Genomic DNA, 26,709 nt, shown 5'->3' with positions numbered 1-26,709 from the left:
ACCATGCATTATTATTGTTGTTGTTATTATTATAAGACGCAAAACAATGTGAAAATGATTTGCTCATGTTATCTGTTGATTAGCAGGAGTTAAATTCACAAGTCGCTTTAAAAAAAAAAAAAAAAAACACCCGTTAGAGTAGTCGGGTAAGTCGCTGAATAATTCAATTGAATTTGGTTATTGTCTTTTCTGTTAAACAGGTGATGACTATTTTGGTGAAAATGTTCAAGAAATAATTTTCATGGGATTTAGGGGTGCACATGGTCATTATATTGTGTGTGTACAGCATGGCCATGCTGTGTGTGTATGTATATTATATATATATATATATATATATATATATAAAATAATAATATATATAATATACACACACACCTTCATAGGAGTCCAGCTCACACCCCTGTCTATATAAGACCTTACAGCTCACCCGAGCATGTCAGAACAAATGAGAATCATGAGGTCAAAGAAATTGCCTGAAGAGCTCAGAGACAGAATTGTGGCAAGGCACAGCTCTGGCCAAGGCTATAAAAAAGTTTCTGCTCACTTAAGGTTCCTCAGAGCACAGTGGCCTCCATAATCCTTAAATGCAAGACGTTTGGGACGACCAGAACCCTTCCTAGAGCTGGCCATCCGGCCAAACTGAGCAATCGGGGGAGAAGAGCCTTGGTGAGAGAGGTAAATAAGAACCCAAAGATCACTGTGGCTGAGCTCCAGAGATGCAGTTGGGAGATAGGAGAAAGTTCTAGAAAGTCAACCATCACTGCAGCCCTGCACCAGTCAGGGCTTCATGGCAGAGTGGCCCGACGGAAGCCTCTCCTCAGTGCAAGAAACATGAAAGCCCACATGGAGTTTGCTTAAAAACACCTGAAGGATTCCAAGATGGCAAGAAATAAGATTCTCTGGTCTCATGAGACCAAGATAAAACTTTTTGGCCTTAATTCTAAGCAGTATGTGTGGAGAAAACCAGGCACTGCTCATCACCGGTCCAATACAGTCCCAACAGTGAAGCATGGTGGTGGGAGCATCATGCTATGGGGATGTTTTTCAGTTGCAGGGTCAGAACGACTGGTTGCAATAGAAGGAAAGATGAATGCGGCCAAGTACAGGGATATCCTAGACGAAAACCTTCTCCACAGTGCTCAGGACCTCAGACTGAGCCCGAAGGTTCTCCTTCCAAGAAGACAAGGACCCCAAGCACACAGCTAAAATAACGAAGGAGTGGCTTCAGAACAACTCCGTGACTGTTCTTGAATGGCCCAGCCAGAGCCCTGACTTAAACCCAATTGAGCATCTCTGGACAGTCCTGAAAATGGCTATCCATCAACGTTCAACATCCAACCTGACAGAACTGGAGAGGATCTGCAAGAAGGTGCTTCTACTAAATACTGAGCAAAGGTTCTGAATACTTATGTCTGTGTGATATTTCAGTTTTTCTTTTTTAATAAATCTGCAAAAATGTCAACAATTCAGTTTTTTTCGATGCTCGCGTTATTTCCGGTTTCGTGTAATTTTACGTTTCAGCGTTATAAATCATGCTATTTTGTCTCATAATGGTGAGATGTATAAAATTTAGGAGAAAGCGACGGCAAACCTTTTATCGGTCTCATAATCTGAAGGTTGCTACATGAATTAGATAAGAGTTCTCGATAACCAGACGTCTTTTGTCGAACCCAAACACACATAAATGATACAGGTAGTGAATTTTTATAGAAAATTTACTGAGATCTAACATGGGAATCTACCAGGGTAACACTGGAAAGAAAGCACAAAGGACAGGCGAACATTGCAAAGGAGACTGACTGGTGATGTGATGTTGGGAATGAGCAAGGGATGACAAGGCATATAGCTGGGGCTTCCTGTTGTTGTTAATTTAAACCCAAATATGCAGTAATCTGTATTTTTAGTAGACCACAAACTGGATTTACGTTGCGTGGAACAGAATTTAGGCGGGCTGGTCGAGCTCCCGAATGGTTGGCCGGTCCGGTCTGCACGGGGAACAGGTGGCTGTGGCGGAAAAGGAGGAAGGGATGAACAAAAGAAGAGCAGGGGGGAAAAAAAGTTCCCGGGCAGGGTGGCCGGAGCCCATATGTCGCTGTTCGCAATATGTTCAGAGCGGACGTGTGCTGCCCGCTTCCTTCCCAACGGTGTGTGTATGTATGCGTGTGTGTGCGTGCAGTGGGGCAAAAAAGTATTTAGTCAGCCACCAATTGTGCAAGTTCTCCCACTTAAAAAGATGAGAGAGTCCTGTAGCTTTCATCATGGGTATACGTCACCTATGAGAGACAAAATGAGAAAAAAAATACAAAAAATCACAGTCTGATTTTTGAATAATTTATTTGCAAATTATGGTGGAAAATAAGTATTTCGTCAATAACAAAAGTTCATCCCAATACTTTGTTATATAATCTTTGTTGGCAGTGACAGACGTCAAACGTTTTCTGAAAGTGTTCACAAGGTTTTCACAAGGTGTTTGGGATCATTGTCATGCTGAAAGACCTAGCCACGTTTCATCTTCAATGCCCTTCCTGTGGTCCACGAACAGGATCCTCACATTGGTCCCCGTGCCGTCAAGGTGTTATGGGATGAAGTGCAGTGCATGTTGACTGCATCATCCTGTTTCCTCGGTAGGCAAACTGACGCTTTGGAGGTGTTTCAGCAGGAGGTGTTCAAAGGACTTCATGACACAGATGTCAGGGCGACAAGCCTGTTCATTCAGACTCGAGATTGCAGGTTTCTTTGGGACTGGGATGATGGTGGAGCATTTGAAACAGGATGGTACTTTGCACACTTCCAGAGATCTATTGAAGATCTGTGTGAAGACTGGAGGGAACTGGTCTGCGCAGACTTTGAGGCAGGATGGAAGGAAAACATGAAGGACCAGGCGAAAAACATTTAATTTTATTTTAATGTGAAGCAAATTAATCGGTCAAGCATTTCAGAAAAGCATTATCATTAAACAAAACATAACACTAAAGAAATTAATGATGGTTGTTTTTCAGTCATTCACAAATTCTGTCAGGGTATGTAAACTTATGAGCACACCTGTACATATATGCAGTCATCCGAACACCTGTCATATTGGAATGAAAATGTAGCCTACATTTTTTAAAATATATATATAACCACTAGGTGGGGGCATACATTTATAAACTGTGAAAGTTTTTTCCATTTGCCCCTATAGCTATGTATAATGCGCACTATTGACTTTTGACAATTTTTTGGGGAACAAAATGTGCATTATACACAAGAAATTACGGGACGTGAAAAGCAGATAGCATGAGTTCCGTGTCGGGCTTGTAAGATTGGTCTGCCTTGCTGAGTTGAACATCCGGCTTCAGGAAGAGGGGGTGATTAAAAAGTGGAGGGGCCGGATCGATGTCATTGTAATTCGGAGTGGGTACTAGTGCTATCTGTGTCCTTGTCAGCAGCACCTCCTTGCCTGACGATGGTGAGGACCCTCCGTGAGCACCCACTTTCTGCAGCTCGCGACCACTCCGCTACGCGAGGCTTGCTCTCGTCGTGGCGAGGGGGCTGCCATGTGCACATTCGGCGTTCTCAATAACAAGACGGTGCTCTGTCTATCTGCAAAAAGGAGAGCTTGCAGCTGGAGGAGATTGACTAAAGCAGTGAAAGACGTTGACTTTCAACCACCATGTCCTCTATAGAGTGAGACTGTGTTAAGGGAGCATGAAAACATTTACTTGCACAAGTGCGACCACATGAAATCTTTACAAGCACACACTGAAAAAAGGGTTGCATATGCTACCATTTTGGTCGCAGTTTCCAGCCCTGTTAATACTGTCTAAAGTGATTTTAGACCTTTGTTGCGGGGACTTTCAAGTGTTCTCAACATTTAACCAGGTATATACCTCTATGTTGTTTTTGTTTTCTAGGACCAGTAATGGGAAAAGCTCAGTCATCAATGCCATGCTGTGTGACAAGGTGCTGCCTTCCGGTATTGGACACACCACAAACTGTTTTCTAAGGGTGGAGGGAACAGATGGGAACGAAGCTTTTATTCTTACTGAAGGCTCTGAGGAGAGGAAGAGCATTAAGGTCAGTTGAATCGAGTCCTTTTTAATGCAAGTAGGCCTCACGATCAAACTTCCTTCAAGGATACTCTCTCTCCACTACGTTTCCAGACGGTGAATCAGTTGGCCCATGCCCTCCACCAGGATGAGGACCTGGAGGCAGGCAGCTTGGTCTGTGTCATGTGGCCTAAAGCAAAATGTGCTTTGCTCAGGGATGATCTGGTCTTGTTGGACAGGTCAGGCATGCAATTATGTTGTCGACATACCTGTACATTAGACCAGAGGTGGCAACTGTACTGATGTAGATTTTTATGGTATCTGTACTTTACTTGAGTTTATTTTTCTGGTGACTTTTTACTTGGACTCTCTAACATTTTAAGAATGAGCTTGTTACTTTTAAAACCTTGTAAGGTTAGTGACGACACGGCGTAAAAGACGTGGCGATGCGACGATTGCCCGCATCAAAAGCCCTGCTTGATGATAAAATTTAAAGTGAGCGCTCAATCTGGCATGTGTGAGTGGTTTGAATTCATCATAACATTTAGGCCTGGGCTACAGGAAAGAGTTGTTTATTGTCTGTAGTAGCTGTATCCAATGTCATGCTCGTCATACATACTATAGAATGATTTAGTATGTGGGGGGGGGACGCAAACTCTGGACAACATCCGTCCATATAGCCGGGACAGTGAGAAAGTTAGAGTAAGCATGTCATTAACAGTGTTTGTTAAAGTAATTTAATTGCAATAAAGTAATTTCATTACAGTAATTTAGCACCTATTATTTCTGTCATGTTGTAATGTTGATTTGACCTAAACTTATGTCAGTGGCCAATACTTCAATGCCCCTAGAGGTCATTGATGTTTTAACTTTCAGCTAAAATGCTAGAGAATACTTTAAAATACTCAGTATACAGTACATAAGTATATACAATAAATGAACAAGTCATGTAAATAGACACATTGCTCCATTTTGTGATCTGATCGGTTATCGTCTTTTAAAACTTGCTGATCGGTGATCGGGCCCAAAAATCCTGATCGTGTAAAGCTTAACTTTTACTTAAGTACTGAATATCAGTACTTTTGACACCGCTGCATTCGACGGCATGTTTACAGGGCAATAGAATGTAGGCACGTTAGACATCACTACTGTGTGAGACAGAAATGTGAAGTTTACTTTTCATCAGCAAAAAACATTATGCATCAATTTAGCTTTCTTATTCTTTTTTAAATTCAGCCCAGGTATTGATGTGACCACAGAACTGGACAGCTGGATTGACAAGTTCTGCTTGGATGCGGATGTGTTTGTACTTGTAGCAAACTCTGAGTCGACGCTGATGCAGACGGTGAGATATGACCACTGTGTTCATTATGGGGCATATTCTCCCATTGGTGCATAAGTCTGTATTTTTCGCACCTGGCTTGCGCGGATTCACGGGACGCCGATTCTCCGGTACCCACGGTGTGTCCGGCTGGTGTTCGCGTAACGGCTTCAGAGGCGTGACTCATTGAAGTCTGCAGGAGGTTTGAATTCCCGGAATGTGGACTTTTTTTGAGATGTGAATGCCATTGAAATCCAGCTGGTAAATATGTCACACTTAAAATGTGAAATTAACCCCCATTTTTGTATCCAGAAGTTAGGCATACGGGGTCCCCAGTGTGATGTTTTTGTATTGTCTAATCTCGATTCAATACAGATTGTACAATATGTAGTTTAATCCGCGTTTGGAAGGCCATCAATAATACAGTGAGTGAACCAGTTTTTGATATTTGTTGCCCAGCAGCCATACCAGTCTCTCTCTCCCCCCCCCCGGTACGTCACTTGAATGGATTTTCCGAACGGCGATGACCAAATATGAACATAATTATTCCAAATCTAACACACCATTGTGTCATCAAGATGACTGTAGTTGTTGTGAGCAGCGCTTGCAGACATACTTTAAACGAAAATGCCGCTCGCTGCTCGTGCATGAAAATGAATTCATATGACATATGTCGACGTTCGGCCATCAATTGGCGTAATGTGGTAGGGGCACATTACGGCCATAGGACAGTTGGTGAGCATACAGTGGTGTGAAAAAGTGTTTGCTCCCTTCCTGATTTCTTATTTTTTTGCATGTTTGTCACACTTAAATGTTTCCCATCATCAAAAAATTTAAATATTAGTCTGAGACAACAGAAGTAAACACAAGATGCAATTTTAAAATGTTTTTTTATTATTAAGGGAGAAGAAAATCCAACCCTACATGGCCGTGTGTGGAAAAAGTAATTGTCCCCTTAACCTAGTAACTGGTTGGATTATTTTATTATAATAAATAAATGGTTGGGCTGCCCCTTGGCAGCACCAACTGCAATCAAGCGTTTGCAATAACTTGCTATGAGTCTCTTACAGTGCTGTGGAGCAATTTTGGCCCACTCATCTTTGAAGAATTGTTGTAATTCAGCCACGTTGGACGGTTTTCGAACATGAAACGCCTTTTTAAGGTCATGTCACAGCATCTCAATTGGATGCATTCAGGTCAGGACTTTGACTAGGCCACTCCAAAGTCTTCATTTTGTTTTTCTTCAGCCATTGAGAGGTGGACTTGCTGGTGTGTTTTGGATCATTGTCCTGCTGCAGAACCCAAGTTTGTTTGAACTTGCGATCACGAACAGATGGCCATACATTCTTCTTCAGGATTTTTTTCTCTAGCGCAATTCATTGTTCCATTTATCACAGCAAGTCCTCCAGGTCCTGAAGTAGCAAAACAGCCCAGTGCCATCACACTACAACCACCATATTTTACTGTTGGCATAATGTTCTATTTCTGAAATGCAGTGTTACGTTTACACCAGATGTGATGGGACACACACCTTCCAAAAACCTCAACTTTTGTCTCGTCAGACCACAGATTATTTAAAGTTATTTTAGGTCTTGGGGCTCATCAAGAAAGGCAAAATTGAGATGAGCCTTAATGTTCTTTTTGCTTAGCAGCGGTTTTTGTCTTGGAACTCTGCCATGAAGGCCATCTTTTCCCAGTCTCTTTGTTATGGTGTAGTCATGAACACTGACCTTAACTGAGGTAAGTGAGGCCTGCAGTTCTTTGGATGTTCTTGTGGGGTCTTTTGTGACCTCTTGGATGTGTCATCGCTGTGCTCTTGGGTAATTTTGGTTGGCCGGCCACTCCTGGTAAGGTTCACCACTGTTTTATGTTTTTCGCCATTTGTGGATAATGGCTCTCACTGTGGTTTGCTGGAGTCCCAAAGCTTTAGAAATGGCTTGAAAACATTTTCCACACTGTTTGATCTCAATTACTTTTTCTCATTTGTTCATGAATTTCTTTAGAGCTCGGTGTGTTTTATAGCATTTGAGGATCTTTTGGTCTATTGCACTTTGTCAGGCAGGTCCTATTTAAGTGATTTCTTGATTGAGAACATGTGTGGCAGTATCAGGCCTGGGTGTGGCTAGACAAATTGAACTCTGGTGTGATAAACAACCACAGTTATGTTTTAACAGTGGGGGCAATCACTTTTTCCACACAGAGCCATGTAGGGTTTAGATTTTTTTCCTCCCTTAATAATACAATTCTTCATTTAAAAATTGCATTTTGTGTTTACTTGTGTTGTCTTTGACTAATATTTAAATTTGTTTGATGATGGGATACCTTTAAGTGTGACAAACATGAACAAAATTAGAACTCAGGAACGGGGCAAACACTTTTTCACACCACTGTGTAAGGGCCAGGTGTCCATTAGCATGCCGAGTCAGCCACCAGGCCGCCACCAGCTGTCGGAGCACAGGGGCAAATCAAAATGTGCAATATGATGTTTCAACTTCCTGGGGCACTAAACTCACTACACAGTGTCTGGAGCGTGCAAGGGGAAAGGAGACTTTGGCATAATACGCACAAGGCCTGATATGAGATGGAACGCCCACACTTTAGGGTTACTCCACCCACAATGCGCAGAAGGCCAGAAGATTTGCCAATGATAGAATTAAGTGGACGGCAGAATAGGTGCAGACAGAAAAGCGCGGAACTGCGTGCCTTTTGGTCCTACGGGATTTATATTTTTTGTAAGTGTTTCGGTGGGGTGGGGGGTGTTTGAAGTCTTCGATACACCCATTCATCAATGTTCTTCTGCTTATCCTGTTCATGGTCACTGGTTAGCTGGAGCCTATCCTAGTTGAGTTTGGGAGAAAAGTGCGGTGCACCCTGGACTCGACGTCAGTCAATCACAGAACACATAGACAGACAAAACAGCCGTTCACAATCACATTCACACAAACTCTTCTTAAAAAGGTCAGAGCCCATTAGGGGTTGAACCAATTAGTCGACGAATCGACGCGTCGACTTTGCCACTGCGCAATGATTTTTATAACCAGTAGTCGAATAATCGCCAGTCGTGTTCTGGACAGTGACGACTCGCTGAAAAGGCTAAAGCTAATGCTACTTGATGAGCTGTAAATTCTCACAACCAATCGCTCTCACAATATACTGTGGTGTTTGCTTACACAATGACACGGAGGAAAGCCATAGTCGAATAATGACCTCTTTATTGTGAAGATGAACGCTTAATGTGTCAAAGAAAGATTGTCCTCCCGTCTTAAGTCACTCGCAGGTTGCATGTGTGTGTGTGTCTGCTCTCTGCTCCGGCTAGGACCACCCCCTGAATACATTCAGGCACTGTCAAAGAAAGTCAGATTTTATAATGCTCTTGCAACAACATTCCCTGTAGCCAGGGTTGGGAGGGTTACTTTAAAATGTATTCCAATACAGTTACTAGTGACCTGTTAAACAAAACATAAATGTAACAATATTAAAGTAATGTAAGTTGATTACTTATGGATTACTCCAACACCAAATATGAGAAATAAACTCGGTATAAATAAAATAGATGTTTTCTGTTATGTTCTGTAAATGTTTAATATGAATGTTTTTGGAATGCAGGAGTGGGAGTAACACAGATCACCTGGGTTTCAAATCCAAGACATCAGAGCTGTGAGACAGATGTGCTAACCTCTTATTCACTGTGCTGCCTAGCTTCATAACAAAGTTTTTAAAACCTATTCACATGATTCTGTGTGTGTGATATAGCAAGTGAAATGGAACTAGAGTATTTATTACATTTATGAAGGCCGCCTTTGCAGTTAAAATACCTTAACCCCTCCCTTCACTGACACGCACGCACGCACGCACACCTCCTACCTTTATGATACAATGATACGCTGCTAACTCTGGAAAAGGTTGGGGCTCAAAATCAACAACCGGCCTCTCTTCACATTAAAATTGGAGTCCTGCAAAATACTCCCAATTTTTAATGACTGTACCTGTAATGGCATTAAATTTTTTTTTTTTTACTTCCAAGTAACTAATGGAATAGATATTTTTTGAGTTGATTTGAGGAAAAATACCAAGTCATCAGCCAGTCGACGTCGACTCGACTATTATCACCTTAGCATCGACGACAGAAAATGTCATTCAAACCTCAGAGTCCATATTCAAACCCCAAATAGTTGACTGCGAGTCAGACCTGCTCGCCGCATGCTCCCTGTGCAGCACTATTTCAAGGCTTATGGGCTCCACTTCTTTTAAATACATGTTGCAGTGACATGGTCATGATTTTAAGCACGTCAACTGTGTCTCTACAGGAGAAGTCTTTTTTTCACAAAGTCAATGAACGACTTTCCAGTCCTAACATCTTCATCCTGAATAACCGTTGGGATGCTTCAGCCTCAGAACCGGAGTACATGGATGAGGTTAGTCAGGTTTTAAAACATCATTCAGTATGTACACATGAACTTTGGTACGTTTGGCAGCGTGAAACAAAATACTTTTTTATTAATTTTATTTATTATTATTTTTTTTTTTATAAAACTGTGCAAAGCCCCTAAATCACAAAAAACATTTTTATTGCCAGGTGCGGAGACAACATATGGATCGCTGTACCAATTTCCTGGTGCATGAGCTAGGTGTTGTGGACCAAGCTCAGGCCAGTGACCGCATCTTCTTCGTGTCTGCCAAGGAGGTTCTCCAGGCACGTGTGCAGAAAGCTCAAGGAATGCCTGAAACAGGTGAGCGTGGACAATCACTCACAAATAGACAAGTAGATGCTAATTTGTCTGAATAACCCAGTAAGGGTCAGTGGTAATTTCCTAACATTTGCTTAACTGTGACTTGACGAAGAAGAGTCTCCAGGGGCGATGCCAATATGGTTTTATTTTAAACAATCAAACAACAAACCGTAAATTCAGCGGTAACTAAACGTGCCTTCTTGTGCGGTATGATTACGTATTCTCACCACTGTGCAAAACTACCTTGACATTTGAGTTATGAGTGCCCCAATTCAGGAGTTTTTGGGATTACGAGCCATTGTTTGGTTGATTTTTATTTTTGTATCTTTTTTCCCTTTGTTTTGAGAGACAAATTTTGAGTTATGAGTGAGGTTCTGATATGCAGCTGATCTAGTGAAGTGAAAATAAATTGAGTGCCACAGTCGTGGATGCACTTTCAGCCATTTCTGTGACGGGACAGTCAAGACGCGCAAATACAACATGAGAATAACCGCTAGGTGCTACAGTAGGCCCAAACTTACACCATGCAACATAAAGAAAAAAAAAATTTGCCACAAAAAGCCAGTCCCAGAACAAAATCGTCCGAATTTTGTTGTTCTGTTTCAGGTGGAGCGCTTGCTGAAGGATTTCAAGCTAGAATGTTTGAGTTTCAGAACTTCGAGAGGCGATTTGAGGTAAGGCTAAAATGTGTCACTACTTTGAATCATTACATAAGGGAATGCAAGAAAACGACAGGAGCTTGTTAAATGAATTTTTACCACATATTCCAAATGGTATACTGTAGCTGTCCTGTACTGGCAGTGGAGCAATTTGTATGTTTTCAATATAATTTTTTTTACTCCTAAGCCAATGTGGAGCTAATTAGTTTGAAGCCAAGTATTTCTGTGCCATTAATTATGCAATCTATTATTATAATACTCTGATTTGTATCGATTTATTGTTGCAGCCCTATATCAATTTGATATTAAAGTGTTGGCAATGAATTTTATTATCAATTCATTGTGTCGTGCGATTATGATGTCAGTCACCCGCGGTGTCACGCCATTATGATGTCTGTCACCCACTCTGTTGCACACAGCAGTGGACCCAGAGGCCACAGATATGTATTGATACATCTGACACGCCCATTTTGAGCTCTGCACTGACGGCGTCTCTAATCAGAATCAGAATCATCTTTATTTGCCAAGTATGTCCAAAACACACAAGGAATTTGTCTCCGGTAGTTGGAGCCGCTCTAGTACAACAAACAGTCAATTTACAGAACACTTTGGGGACATAAAGACATTGACAAAAAACAATTGTGCAAAAATATGCAGAGTCCTCTAGCACTTAGAGCAGTTCGAACGACTAATATTGCAATAGTCCGGTGCAATGACCATTGTGCAAAGGGCGCTGAGACTTCAAGGAGTGTATGCGGTTTAAAGTGACGAGTAGTGCGATCATCTGGGACAATGTCGGTTGTGCAAATGTTACAGACACTCCTCAATCAGTGTGCAAATGGAGCAGATGCTACTCTGGCATGAGTGGCCAGTATATGCAAATAGTGCAGCATGGCGAGACAACTACAGTGAGTGCACAAGTAATACATAATTGGCCCCACAGAAATGTGACAACGAACTCAAGTCAAAAAATTGCCAGCTTGTTGTAATGGAATTATAGGTTAGGTGTTTAAGAAGTTGATCGCAAGAGGGAAGAAGCTGTTGGAATGTCTACTAGTTCTAGTTTGCGTTGATCGGTAGCGCCTACCTGAGGGAAGGAGCTGGAAGAGCTGGTGACCGGGGTGCAGACGGTCCGAGAGGATTTTGCACGCCCTTGTCTTAGTTCTGGCAGCGTGCAAGTCCTCAATGGTGGGTAGGGGGGTACCGACAATCCTTTCAGCAGTTTTGATTGTCCGTTGCAAAATGGGGAGGTCAGAGTCTTCAGTGCATTGTGTGTGTGGACACCAAGAAAACCAAAAGATCAAGGATGCTGGTACATTATGCTGCATACCGTTGTGTAAAATAGTATACAATCACGACTAGGAAACTGGGAGTGAGCATTCCTCAACTTTCTCAGTCTTTTTTGCTACCGGTTTTGCCACTTTTTTGCCACCGGTCCCAGCTTTTTTGGAACATGTTGCAGCCATAAAATTCTAAGTTAATAATTATTTGCTAAAAACAATAGTTTATCAGTTTGAACATTAAATATCTTGTCTTTGTAGTGTATTCAATTAAATATAGGTTGAACATGATTTGCAAATCATTGTATTCTGTTTTTATTTGTTTAACACAACGTCCCAACTTCATTGGAATTGTGGTTGTATGTGTGTGTGTGTATATATATTACACTTTACACCGATTTTATTAGCCTCATCGGTATCTGCAGATAATTAGCATTTTATGCAGATCGGCTTTGTCACAATTTGCCGAGCCGATCAATGACGTCATCGATCGGCTCCGAAAAAGAGATTTACTCCGCGTCGCCATCATGCACAGTATATTTGAATCCAAAAGCTAGTTTATTTTTAGCCTTGTCGCATCTCTTTTGGAGTAGTCCTGTAAATATCTGACAGCCAATAGTTATTTCCCAAAAAAAAAACAAAAAAAACATGTCGGCGGTGTGCAACAGACAACACGTCTGACAACACGTAATGCCGGATCAGACTACAAGACAAATTGTCTCTTTCACGATTGCACTATGTCAGACTACTGCAATAAAATCTTATATTCCGATATCACCGCATCCTGTTTCTTCCGATCTGTGTGCAACAGAGTGGGCGACAGACATCATAATGGCGCGACACCGCGGGTGACTGACGTCATAATCGCACGACACAATTAATTGATAATGATATTCATTGGCAATATATATATATATATATATATATATATATATATATATAAATTTTCATCCTAGGCTTATTTGTGGTTTTAAAAACCAGTGTAAATGTAAAATTAATTATTGGATCTAAGATATAGAAATCGGTCCCCAGCTTTGCATTGTCACGCACACACCCTGGTTAATCTATGCAATGAGTGTTTCAATTCAAAGTGGTAGCTGAGAGCACTTAATATTTGTGATGTGACATTTGTGTTGTGTGAGATGAAACATTTGATTCAATTGACAAACAGATTTGACATCAGAGCTGTGCCAAACAATCATTCGTGACATTGGTGTCATGATTTATATTGGAAGCATTCATGCAAAGTTCTTTAAATATCAAGCAGACATTAAAATTCGGTGAAATCTGTGGCACAGCTCGCGCCTGGCAATAAGTCTCCACCGCCAGCGTGTGTCGCTTGCGTTCCGTGAATTGTCCCAGAGGGCCTTGCATGCATTTCAAAGGAGCAAATAGTTATTTGAACTTAATTTGAATTGCTTTGAACAGCGGGTTTTCCAAACTTTTGGTCTGTGACTTGGTTCTGCGCACTAAGGGGTTCTTTGATGACTGGAAGCCCAGGGTTCTAGGGGAGCTGTTAATTAGTTTAAGGCATGGGTGTCCAAACGTTTTGCAAAGAGGGCCAGATTTGGTCAGATGAAAATGTATGGGGGCCGACCATTCGGTCTGACATTCCTCTAACCATTACCATTGTAAATTAACATGTAAATATGTAACTATATCACTTTGCTGTCTGCAACTAGGTTGATATTGCAAATGAGAATCTGTTTTCAATTGCATTATCAGGATAGTTAAAGGTTAAAATAATAATAAAATAAATTAAATACAAATGAACTATTTTATGAAAGTTGACTGAAATTTTTGAGAAACATGTATTTATTGATTTTGTTTTAACAAATCACATCCCAGTGCATTTTGACAAAGAATAGTATAGTGACTATTTGACAAAACTGTGGTTTGATCATCACAAAAAAATTAATTCACTGAGACTTGTAGCTCGCCTTTGTAGAATTTTCATTTGAATCACAGGCTATTGTGAAAAACCGCTGCTGTGCTATCAAAACAGCTTCCAGTGGCTTCAGTTTTTCGGCACGTTTGTTCGCCGTTAGCTTGTCATAGTTAGCATGTTTCGTATGGTAGTGCCTCTTAATATTAAATTCTTTGAAAACAGCCACAGTGTCTTGGCAAATTAGGCAGACACAGTTGTTTCGTATGTCAGTGAAAAAATCCACTTGTCCTGGACACGGCGGCCCGCATTGTCAACTTTCCTATTTTTAGTTTTAGTTGCCATTTTAGAAATGGGCTAAAAACATACCACAGGTCACGCGACGAGAGTGCGGCCACAGGTCTACTGCCACCCTCTGTTGAAATATAAAATGGCTTCTTTTTTTTTTGTATGTGTGTATTGTTTACTGTGGTAAACTGTGCTGGCGGGCCACATATTATTGATTTTATGACATCCTGCTTCGGGCCGGAGGAAATTTCGACTCGGGCCGGACTTTGGGCATGCCTGGTTTAAGGTCTGGGTGGCAAACCAGGCCTCTTGTGACCGTCTGGCAGCAGATCTATCAGCGGTTGGGGTTGCTCGTGCCATCTTGTTGATTGCTTGTCCTTTACACCTGTTTGTGAATAAAGCGATGGAAATAATAAGAATTTTTTTCACAGACAAAATGTTTTTTTCATCGAAAAAAATAATCGACAGATTAATCAATTATTAAAATAATTGTTAGTTGCAGTCCTAAATAGATTATTTTAATTGTATAATTTATAACCAGGCCTACATCATACTAGTGGGTTTAAAGTAACTATGTCTGTGTCATTGCCAAAATCTTTACTATTCGGCGATTATGATTAATATTAACCAGAATTTGGTGATATGGTTTTTCCCTTAAGGGGAGTTTTACACACACTAAGTATATGAGCACTGAACACTCAAGACAGTTTGGAGCTGTTTGTTCGTTTAAGAAACTTACAACAGCAACTATCTTTTGCCTTTTGGCAAATTTATTTCTATGAATACTGTAGAGTAAATCTTGAGCTTCAGTTAGGCACCTGTTGTGTGATCCTGTAGATGCAAAACACACTTAATTTGAACCCCTCTTCCACTCCCTTGAGGAAGAAAAACATAAAATAAACCAGATATTACTAGTTAATTTTAAATGCTTTTGGGTGAATCAGTAATCACTCATCAAATCACCCATTTGCTGATATGACTGCTGTGTTTAGGAGTGCATCTCTCAGTCAGCGGTGAAGACAAAGTTTGAGCAGCACACAGTGCGGGCCAAGCAGATCTCTGAAGCTTTGCGGCACATCATGGATGCAGTACACATTGCTGCACAAGAGCAGAGGTTTGTTTTGTGTTACAGCACTGCATTAGTAAAATTAGAATTTTGATTTGTTACAGTCCCCTCCAAAAGTATTGGAACGATTCTTTTGTTTTTGTTTTGCACTGAAGACATTTGGGTTTCAGATCAAAAGATTAATATGAGCCTAAAGTTCACAATTCCAGCTTTTATTTCATGGTATTTACGTCTAGATCTGTTAAACAACTCAGGATAGAGCACCCTTTGTTTGAACCCACCCACTTTTCAAGTGAGCAGAAATATTGGAACTGACATTATTAAATTAACTAAAAGTGAATAAGATTTAATATTCGGTGGCATAACCCTTACTTGCAATAACTGCATCAAGACTGCAACCCATTGACACAGACTGTTGCATTCTTCATTTGAAATGCTTTTCGAGGCCTTTACTGCAGCCTCTTTCAGTTCTTGTTTGTTTCTAGGGGTTTCTCCCTTCAGTCTTCTCTTCAGGAGGTAAAATGCATGCTGTATTTGGTTAAAGTCTGGTGATTGACTTCGCCAGTCTAAGACCTTCAACTCTTTCCCCCGATGAAGTCCTTTGTTGTGTTGGCAGTGTGTTTTTTGCCATTCTGCTGCTACCATCATGCGTTACATCATCAATGAAGACTAGTGAGTCTGTTCCAGAAGCAGCCATGCAAGCCCAAGCCATGACATGACCGCCACCATGCTTTAAAGATGAGTTTGTGTGTTTTGGCTCACAAGCAGATATTTTCTTTCTCCATACTTTGGCCTTTTCATCACTTTGGTAGAGGTTAATCTTGGTCTCATCAGTCCATCAAGCTTTGTTCCAAAACCTTTGTGTTTCATCTCTGTACTACTTTGCAAAATTCAATCTGGCCTTCCGATTCTTTTTGCTGATGAGTGGTTTGCATCTTGTGGTATGGCCTGTATATTTCTTCTCTCGAAGTCGTCTTGGAACAGTGGATTGTGATACCTTCACCCCTGTCCTGTGGAGGTTGGCAGTGATGTCACTGACTGTTTTCTTTGGGTATGTCTTCACGTCTCTCACAATGTTTCTGTCATCAGCTGCTGTTGATACCCTTGGCTGACCTGTCCGATGTCTGTTGCGCAGTACACCTGTATTTTCTTTCTTTTTCAGGACATTTCAAATTTTTGTATTGGCTATGCCCAATGTTTGTGCAATGGCTCTGATCAATTTTCCCTCTTCTCTTTAAGCTTCAAAATGGTTTGCTTTTCTCCCATAGACAGCTCTCTGGTCTTCATGTTTTCTTAACAGCAAATGCAGTTTTCACAGGTGCAACCCAAATCCAAAAACAAGCACTATCTAATGTTTAACCAATCGTAAGGGCAACATCTGAGCAACTAGAAACACCCATCAGTCACATTCAATACTTTTGCTCACTTGAAAAGTGGGTGGGTTCAAACAAACGGTGCTCTCTCCTGAGTTGTTTAACACATCTAGCTGTAAATACCATGAAATAAAAGCTTGATTTCTGAACTTTTGTCTCATATTCATCTTTTGATCTGAAACCCAAATGTCTTCAGTATACAACAAAAATAAAGGAATTGACCTTGCCGTTCCAATACTTTTGGAGGAGACTGTAATTTTGTGACCTTTATTTTACTGTAAAATGTAGTCTTGTTTGCATAAGAGGTTAATATTTTCAGGACATCTTTTATAGTGTCTTTTTTCCCCCTCACTTCATGCTAATGAATCAACTATTATTGAGATCTACGCAAACTTCACTGGTGCTCACTTTGAAACAAACACAGTAATACCACCATGCTTAAATATCCTTTCTGCTCCACAATGTGTGTGTGTGTTTGTTTTTTAGGGTCTACTGTCTTGAGACCAAAGAGGACCGTCAGGATCGACTGGAGTTTATAGACAAGCAGTTGGACCTGCTCACTATGGACTGTAAGGGCAGGATCAAGAAAATCACAGAAGAGGTGGAGAGACAGGTGAGCACGAACATGCTTCCAAAACCTTAGGTTACATTGAAATGTTTAGCTAACTTTTGACACCATAGCATATTTAACCACTTGGCAAACAAAATCTGGCTTTGTGCTGTTATGTTGAAGTTTTGTTTTAAAGAACAAAATTATTCAAAGGTGAGCATCTCTATCCGTGGACTGTACGTAATTTCACCCAAGCTCACTACTTTTGCCCATCCAGGTTTCTAATTGCATGGCAGAAGAAATCAGGAAGCTCCACATACTGGTGGATGATTTTCAGATGGACTTCCACCCATCGCAAGTGGTCATCAAGGCCTACAAGAAAGTGAGTTTCAGCATAGTTCTTTGTTGTTCCTGAAAAAGAGGATGATTTGGCCCTGGTCTGCCTTGTCCTTAGAGGATTGAGAAACTATTTTTTTGCAACTGTCAGGCAGTGCATTATATTTCAATAAGAATTGTGGTTGTTATAGCTGGTTGTTAGATGCAGCTAAAAAACGTTGGATACTACTATCAAGACCATAAAATGTTGTACTAATTCTAAAAAAAAGGCATGTTTTATTTGGTAGGAGCTGCATCGACACATAGAAGAGTGTCTGGGCAAGAACATGTCAGAGAGGTGCTCCACCACAATCGCCACTGCTCTTCAGACGACACAGGGAGACATGATAGGTAATTGTAGTACTGTAATATAACATTTAGCTTTGACCTTTTTTTTTTTTTAAATTCTCATAAAATATGTTAGCATGTTTTTTCTGTATAATGTTGTAACCTTACACTTACAACATTTTGATGACCTGTGGTTTATTTTTTTTTAATAAATTTTTTTCTTTGATAGAATTTCATTACTGTGTACTAATTTTGCAATATTGAAACTTTAACTGGATTTGACCTGTCAAGATAATTACTGTATCGACTTATCGTTTGATAAGTAAAATTGATAACGATAGGTTTTCTGGACTCAATAAATGATCATTGTTGTGATGAGCCTCTAGTGGGCTCATGGAACACTGGCGGAGCGGTACACTCTAGCCCAAGGGTGGGCAAACGTTTTGGCTCAGGGGCCACATTGACTTTTAAAATTTGACAGACGGGCCATGCCAGGACCAGATGCTTACATATTACAAAAATAAAGGCATTGCAGTGTTAATACTTAGATGTACTTTTAATGGGAACAGTTTCATTTTGTTGATCACCTTTTTATGCCAATGCATCAAAGTCTGTTGTTAGTTTTGTTGTGGCAATTCTCAGAACATATCTAAGGTGTTCATCACTCAGCTGGGATGTATAGGATGTTTTGTTGGTGTTCATCAAACTAAAAGTCTGTTCACACACATGTAGAGCCAAATAACACCAGTATCCTCTGTACCATCTTACAGATTTGGGGAAATTTGTCTGCACTTTGATGAAGCATAAAACTCATCCAGTTTGAGAGTGGAACTTCTCTTTTAAGACAGTATCACATTGGAGATCAATCAGTTCCATCTGCAGCTCTCGTGGCGCTGTTTCAGGGTCTTGTGTAACTGAATCGTGGATGGCAGTTTGTCAGATAAAGTTGTTTTGCTGAGCGTGCAAGCTTGATTTTAACCGCTGAGCCGTAGCCATCAGTTCCTGCGTTGATTGGCTGTTAGCATAATCAGAATGCTTGGTAAAAAAGTGACAGCTGATGTTATATTCCTCTAAAACTGCAATGGTTTCTTAACAAATTAGACATACAGCCTTTGACTATACTTCAGTGAAAAAGTATTTAGTAGTCCATTCTATATTAAACACTCAGCACCATTGTTGCCACAGTTACCTTGAAAAAGTAACTTAGTTACTTTACTGATTACTTGATTTCAAAAGTAACTAAGTTAGAAAAAAAATACTTTTTAGTTACTTTCAGCAGGTGCCAAGTGGCAGGAATCACTTATCCACAGATTGAAGATCTCTGGTCAACTGTTTACGTAACGTGATTTATTCTGATCGAGTGTATCGAGACTGACAAGCGGCTGGGAGGATCTCACCATATGTATGGGCCTGCATTTTGCGTGATAGCTTTGCAACAAAAGCTCGCGCGTCATTCTGACTCGGCGCGTCATCCTTTATTTCCCCACATGATCTAAGGCGTCATTCCTGTCGGTCGCAATACATTTCTAGGACCGAAAGCTTTTTAAATTTTTTTTTCATTGTGTCTTTTCACTTTTCTGCCATTATGTTTGCCTTCTCTCATTGTCATTCATTTTTATTGTAGCTATTCTTCCCATTAATGATATAGGCAAATTATATCAGCGTTTTAAATCAGCTGAGATCTTTTCCAGAAGTGGTGTGTAATTTAGATTGGTTAGCTCTGTGAGTTTTGACGAAATATTGATACCTAAATACTTAATATTTCCTATAGAAATAGGGTAATCTGGGATTTTATCTGCAGGAGTCCATGAGTTTGCTGTTATTGGGAGTATTGTTGATTTTGTCCACTTAATAGAGTAGTCTGATATTTGTGAAAATGTTTTAATGAGATTGAAGTCTGCCTGAAGAGAATACTTCGGTTCCTGTAAGTAAAGAAGAATATCATCAGCATATAGATTGATTTTGTGTTCTGTCACTAGTGAGCATATACCTTTAATATTAGCATTCTGACGTATAGCGGCAGCAAGAGGTTCGATAAATATTGCAAATAGAATTGGTGAGAGTGGGCATTCTTGTCTGGTTCCTCTTTGTGAAGTGATCCTATTTGTGGTGACTGTCTCTTCCGGCGAATTGTATAATGTTGCTATCCAATGTAAAAATGAATCCTCCAAGCCAAATTTGCAAAGTACTGCAAACAGGAAAGCCCAGTTAGCTTTATCGAAAGCGCTCTCTGCGTCAAGTGACATGATAATTGCGTTTATAGATTTTTACGCTGTGACATGCTTATTAAATTCAACAGACTTCTGTCATTATTTGTGGATCTTCTACCTTTAATGAAGCCTGTCTGGTCATTGTGGATTATCGACGGAAGTACCTTTTCAAATCTCGCTGCGAGGGTTTTCGAGATAATCTTGATATCTACGTTAATCAGTGGTAAGGGCCGATAATTCGCCGGGAGAGTGGGGTCTTTACCTGGCTTTAGTAATAACTTAATTGAAGCTGTGTTCATATGGCTACTAATTCTACCTTTATCGTTTATCTCCTTGACTGTTCTGAAAAATAGAGGCGCTAGTAAAAATTCAACAGGGATTCCTTGCAATAAGGGATTCCTTATTTTTGATCTGGGTCGTTCAAAGATGCGTATAAGCTGCCATAAACATTGTAAAAAATGTAATTTATTTCTAGCGGTGACTGTGTACAGTAGCCGTTTGAATCTTGAATGGCTGTAATTACTTTTCTTTATTGCGCTGAAGTTGGTTCGCAAGGAATTTTTCTGATTTATTATTGTACTCAAAATTAGTGCATCTTATTGTAGAAAATGTGTTCTTTTTTATAAGATGATGTCAAATTGATGTTTCGCCTTTTGAAGTTGGTTTCTAAGCGCATCTGTCGGATTAATTGCATATTCTTCTGTGAGGTGTTTAATTTTTTCCTCCATTCCATTTTCCAATTTTTGTTCTTGTTTTTTCTTATACGAAGAATATGATATGAGTCGCCCTCTCAAAACAGCTTTCCCGGTTTCCCACAACAGAGATGGGGATATGGTTGTGGAGTCATTGAATTTCAGAAACTCATCCCCATCCTTCCTCACGAAAGAATCAAAATCCTGGTCCTTCAATAGGGATGTGTTGAAGCGCCATGTTGGTGGGGGTCCCAAATTTGATTCAACTTTTAAATTGAGATAAATTGGTGCGTGGTTGCTGATGATGATTGGATGTATTTTGGGAGTAATTCTTTGAGTTGCCGAATTGTTTGAAAGAGAGAAATCTATTCTTGAGAAAGAGCGGTGAACTGACGAGAAAAATGTGCATTCTCTTTTTGTACGGTTTTTCAGCCTTCATATGTCAACGAGACCAAAGGCATCCATATACTGATCTAGTATATTGGAGCATTGTGGCTGATTACTATTTTTGAGATTTGAGTGATCTACTAGGGGATTTAGCGTAAATTTAAAAGAGGCTGGATCATCTTTATTTAGAGCGTATACATTGACAATTGTGTAAAGCTTGTTAAATATTGTAGCCTGTATAATTATATATTGGCCTTCTGGATCTGCTACTGTACCATTTATTATAAAAAGTAGTCTTTTGTGGCCTAGTATTGAGACTCCTCTTTGTCTACAGTTATAAAAGGCTGAGATAACCTGGGTGAAATTAGAGTCAATGAGGCATTTTTCTTCTGATTTAGTAAGGTGCGTTTCTTGTAATAGGAGGAGGTCTGTTTTAAATTTAGTGGTATAATCCATAATCTTAATTCTCTTTGCTTGTGATCGAATGCCATTGACATTCCAAGCCACGAATGTTAAGTGTGACATACAATGGGTGTGTGTATCATAATTTTAAATAGATTTGGTACTATGCATTCTTTGAATTTTTTTTTAATTTTTTAATTTTTTTTTATTTTTCGGGAGATTTTTTTGGTATTGCTTTGATGAATCTTATTTAGAGAGTGTGATAGAGATGCTATGTTTAAGTACTGCAAAGCCAGGGTACATAGAAGGGTAATGAGCAAACACTGAACATAGGAAACAAACAGTTTCCTATGTACCTTAAACAAACAAAAAAAAAACCAAAAAACACTTGATTCAAAACAACTTAAGTATTTAAAAACAAGATCTCCGAAAGCATACCAGCTAGGTCGACGGCCACCATATTTATGCCGTGTATAAACAATAACGTCGCCGCACATTTACGTCGCGACAAAGGATGCGCAGACAGCGCTTTTCCCAGCTCTATTCTGAAGGACGATTCACATAGCGAAACTATACCGGTTCTTAAAGGAATATTCCATCCACCCCCATGGAAAAAGAACGAATTCTATTCAGATTCGGCATGTTTATTTCGATTTAAGTGTTTATATGGAGCATTTTCATTCAGTTTGGGCTTCTAAATCAATTATAAGCGGAATAGAAGGCTCCACGTAAACCAGGCTAGTCTTGCAGCTCTTCATTTTTTATTTCAGACCCAGGGGGATCCATATCACAGAGAAGAAAAACAAGGAAATTATAATAACGACAACAATAATGATTTAAAAGCAAAAAATAAAATACAATGAATAACAAAATAATAAGGGCGGGCCTTATTTTTCATGATTTTTGAGGCATTAAAATAAACGATTATCGTTTGTGATAGTTTTGGGGGGGGGGGGGGAATATATCGTCTTAGAAAACCTATTGTGACAGGACTAGCTGACCCAGACAAATCTCACTTGAAATCAGTGGTCCATATTTGTGTGAGTAATCTTTAGTTTGTATGTTATAGAAAATATTGAATCTGGAAAAAAAACTAGGTTTTCAAATCTGCTTAGGTGTGCTCATTTGTAGAACACTGTACACGAAGGCATAATGCAGCCCATACTGTACATTGTATGTACGAGGATATCCTGTGTATGTCATGTCTGACATAAATTACATCAGTGAAATTACTCATCTCCATGTGTCTTGCAGAGGGTCTGAAGCCACTTCTGCCCGACCTAGCCAGAGAGCAGGTGGACAAGCTGGTTCCTCGGCAGTGTTTCAGTCTTAGTTATGACCTGGCTTGTGACAAGCTTTGCAGTGACTTCCAGGAGGATATCAGCTTTCACTTCTCTTTGGGCTGGACTATGCTGGTCAACCGTTTTCTGGGGCCCAAGAACACTCGACGGGCCCTCATGGGCTACAGTGACCAGGTAGCTACATAAAGTACACACATTTGATGATGTATCCACAAGATGTTTTGGATAAACTATTGTTCCAATTATGTTTAAAGTTTATTGGTAAAATGTACAAACCTTTAGCTCTTGGTGACAGTTGCTCATCGGTAATGACTTCTTTAGGGAATCGGAGTGTCACAGTTTAAGTCCTGCTGTGGACAAAATGTTTACTTTACATTACTGTTTACATTCCTCTTTGCACACGCTTTTTACTCTGACACGTGATTTGGCTTTTTGTGTGGTGTGCAACACAAAACATAATACAACTGAGTGTAAGTTGAAGTTCCCCTTAAATGAATAATACATGAAAAAAAAAATAATTTGCAATAAATCGAATAATGACAGTCTTCATTTTTTTTTGCTGTGATTTTACCACTTTTACAGTCCAAATACTAATTACTTGTACTATTGTTTGATGAACAATCCTATATTTAAAAAAAAAAAGTTACAACCGAAGGTACAGTACATACAGTATGATAAGTAACTTTACATTTCAAACAATAAAACGGTCTACAATCAGTTTAAAAAAAAAAAAAAAAAAAAAAAAAAAAAAAAAACCGCCCTAAAAGTTTCGTCTAATTTCATTTTCAGTTCCAATTCATGATGTTACATGTTAAATTGCCAATTCGACTGGCATGTTCTGGGTCCCGGTTCTGCTGGCTAGATATCTCTAGACTGGAACCATTCACTATGTTCAGTCATATGTCAATAATTGATTGGCCTGCAGGAGGAGCACTTTACAAACAATTGTCTTGCACAGAAGGCAAGAATGCACTTTTTGGAGTCATGTCTCTTTTTCGTCACCCACTAGATGGCAGTGAAGACTGCTCGTAAAAGTCATGGCAATAACGAAAGACGGCTTTTATATTTGTAATCATTTACTTTACACTTTCTACTAATGAGTATGGACACATTCTATGGTCTCATCAATTGAGGAATAAGAAGAAAAGACTTCTAAAGGCATTTTCTGTGATGACACATGACACCATAGGCTTGTTGCTTTAGAACAATTCTGGCCTCCTGAATGATCTGTCAGAACTGAAAGGGAAAGATGTGTAGCTTGGATTTGGCAACACCTGTGCTTGCAACATCTTTTCACACAAGTCGGGCTAAAATTTCAGTTCCAAGCTACCAGTTGTCAGTTACAAAGGCTATACTATGTTTGATATCCAGCCATCCATTTTCTACTAAGCTTGTGATATATATATTTTTGTGGATATTTTTTTCAAGGAAGACTACACAAATATTGCCATAGACCCAATTTGACATGGCAATATTGCTGTCAATGCTCCTTTTTATTCAATAAAAGCAAAGTACAGTATTAGTATTATTAGTAATAGTATTTTTATTATTAACTCCATAAACCTTTGTCTTTTCATTCATGGGACATGGACTATTCTCATTTTTTGGCTCTGAACACCACCACAATGGGTTTAAATTAAAATGAACAAGATGTGCTTTAACTGCAGACTTTCAGCTTTACTTTGAGGGTATTTACTTACAAATCAGGTAAACGGTGTCAGAATTATAACAGTCAGTTAATATCTACCACTTTTATGCCAACTACTTTTTATGGGGGCTGGCTAGCTGCATGCTAGCATTGCATATCCTCTGGTTGTTGTCGTTGAAGTAAGTCTCATGCATCTCTCTCAATACCAAAGTAGGACTCACAAACATGTATACAGTTGGAAATTAGTTTCAGCACTATTCATTTTATAGGAAATGTGCCCAAACATATTTTCCTACCCGACATTGTTGTTCGGGAGCCAAATAATTGCTAAAAACAAATTTCTATGGGGCGAACTTAAAGGTGTTGGGAAATGTAGTTTTCTATGTGAGATCAGAAGCTAGCGGGAGGAATGTAACTACTTTACCCGGAGTTTAAGACTGGCTCAGGTACGCTACGGGTGTGTTCGTAAATATCCTCAGCGCGCGCTCTGCTAGAATCCGCACTGTCTGGAAACTCGGCCCTGATGAAATGTACACTCTTAGAGTCGCGTTGGGGTGTCAAATTTAATTTCCGAATGGACCTTATACGCACCGCCACAACCATAATGCGCCGGTATAACAGTATATTTTTCCCCTAACAATTTTTTTTCTGTGCATTTTGTTAAATTTTTTTGTGTAGAAAAAAACATTTGACAGAGCATATGGGTGTTACATTCATATTCAAACTATTAACACATTTAAATCTGCCACTATGCGCATGAAGTTAAAAACATGATTTTAAGCCTGTACTAGGCAGCATAAAAGTGGAAAGAACCCAAATACCTCCATGCTCTTTTGTTTGGGTTGATGTTCCGTTATCTGTCTATCATCTAGCTAGTCGTACTGCCAGCTGATCATTGGAATCTCCTTGTGGATCGCTGGAACTTGAATTGTCCCAAAATGTAACTGTTTGAAATTGATGAAACTTTTCCTGGAAAACTGTGTCCAAAAGTCCAGAAAATGCAACCACTACGCTATGGTCACAGACAACTTTGAAAAACAATGGATTCCTCAATTGTTTTTATCAGTGTAGGTACCTTAATGATGTCATTAAAAAACTATCCTGTTGAATCTCCTCTTCCAGATCCCTCGAACTTTGGCACTGACTCCAGTCAGTGCCAGCATGCCTCCATTTCCGCAAAACTCCATGACCCAGGAAGAGTTGATGGTCTCCATGGTGACCGGACTTGCCTCCCTCACCTCCCGTACTTCCATGGGTGTCCTTGTAGTCGGCGGTGTGGTGAGGACACATAACTCATAACTAATTTGATTGATTCATAGCAAGTACAGTGGACCCCCGCTGTTGGTGGGGGATATGGCTGGAGCATGAATGAACTAACCCCTCAACTAAGATTATAGTTGCATTTATTAATTGTTTAAACCATAGTACTATAGTCTGTACCACAGACTGTGATCCTCAAACACATTGTAATTTCTTCTGTATAATATGCTCTCGAGCAGGGTGCTGAAATTAACTTTTTGACTCACGAGTCAAATTGGCTGGTAGATTAAAAAAAATCTACAGCCTAAGCATATTTTTTACTGGCCAAAATGTTAAATCATTTTACAACCCCAATTCCAATGAAGTTGGGACGTTGTGTTAAACATAAATAAAAACAGAATACAATGATTTGCAAATCTAGTTCGACCTTTATTTAATTGAAGAAACTACAAAGACAATATATTTAATGTGTAAACTGATACTTTGTTTTTAACAAATAATCATTAACTTAGAATTTTATGGTTGCAACACGTTCCAAAACAGCTGAGACAGGTGGAAAAAATGACTGAGAAAGTTGAGGAATGCTCATCAAACACCTGTTTGGAACATCCCACAGGTGAACAGGCTAATTGGGAACAGGTGGGTGCCATGATGATTGGGTATAAAAGGAGCTTCCCTGAATTGGTCAGTCATACACAAGCAAAGATGGGGCGAGGTTCACCTCTTTGTGAAGAAGTGCGTGAGAAAATAGTCAAACAGTTTAAGGACAATGTTCCTCAACGTAAAATTGCAAGGAATTTAGGGATTTCATCATCTACGGTCCATGATATTATCAAAAGGTTCAGAGAATCTGGAGAAATCACTGCATGTAAGCGGCAAGGACGAAAACCAACATTTAATGCCCGTGACCTTCGATCCCTCAGGCGGCACTGCATCAAAAAGTGAGGGATATCACCACATGGGCTC

The 26,709-nt window shown here is 39.8% G+C and overlaps 1 protein-coding gene across 1 annotated transcript in view; it reads left to right on the top strand.

Moving 5' to 3' along the window:
• mfn2 (mitofusin 2) overlaps positions 1 to 26,709 on the top strand; it is a 41,058-nt gene that overhangs the window by 6,568 nt on the left and 7,781 nt on the right. The window contains exons 4-15 of the mRNA XM_061686578.1: positions 3,894 to 4,056; positions 4,143 to 4,267; positions 5,265 to 5,373; positions 9,657 to 9,764; positions 9,926 to 10,079; positions 10,686 to 10,753; positions 15,184 to 15,305; positions 17,117 to 17,243; positions 17,458 to 17,562; positions 17,804 to 17,906; positions 22,789 to 23,009; positions 25,606 to 25,761. Of these exons, the coding sequence (XP_061542562.1) occupies positions 3,894 to 4,056; positions 4,143 to 4,267; positions 5,265 to 5,373; positions 9,657 to 9,764; positions 9,926 to 10,079; positions 10,686 to 10,753; positions 15,184 to 15,305; positions 17,117 to 17,243; positions 17,458 to 17,562; positions 17,804 to 17,906; positions 22,789 to 23,009; positions 25,606 to 25,761 (1,561 nt within the window). The remainder of the gene's footprint in view (positions 1 to 3,893; positions 4,057 to 4,142; positions 4,268 to 5,264; positions 5,374 to 9,656; positions 9,765 to 9,925; positions 10,080 to 10,685; positions 10,754 to 15,183; positions 15,306 to 17,116; positions 17,244 to 17,457; positions 17,563 to 17,803; positions 17,907 to 22,788; positions 23,010 to 25,605; positions 25,762 to 26,709) is intronic.

This window comes from Phycodurus eques, chromosome 1 (genome assembly GCF_024500275.1).
Source record: "Phycodurus eques isolate BA_2022a chromosome 1, UOR_Pequ_1.1, whole genome shotgun sequence".
NCBI classification, from domain to species: domain Eukaryota; kingdom Metazoa; phylum Chordata; class Actinopteri; order Syngnathiformes; family Syngnathidae; genus Phycodurus; species Phycodurus eques.
This window is presented reverse-complemented; position numbering and strand designations above follow the sequence as displayed.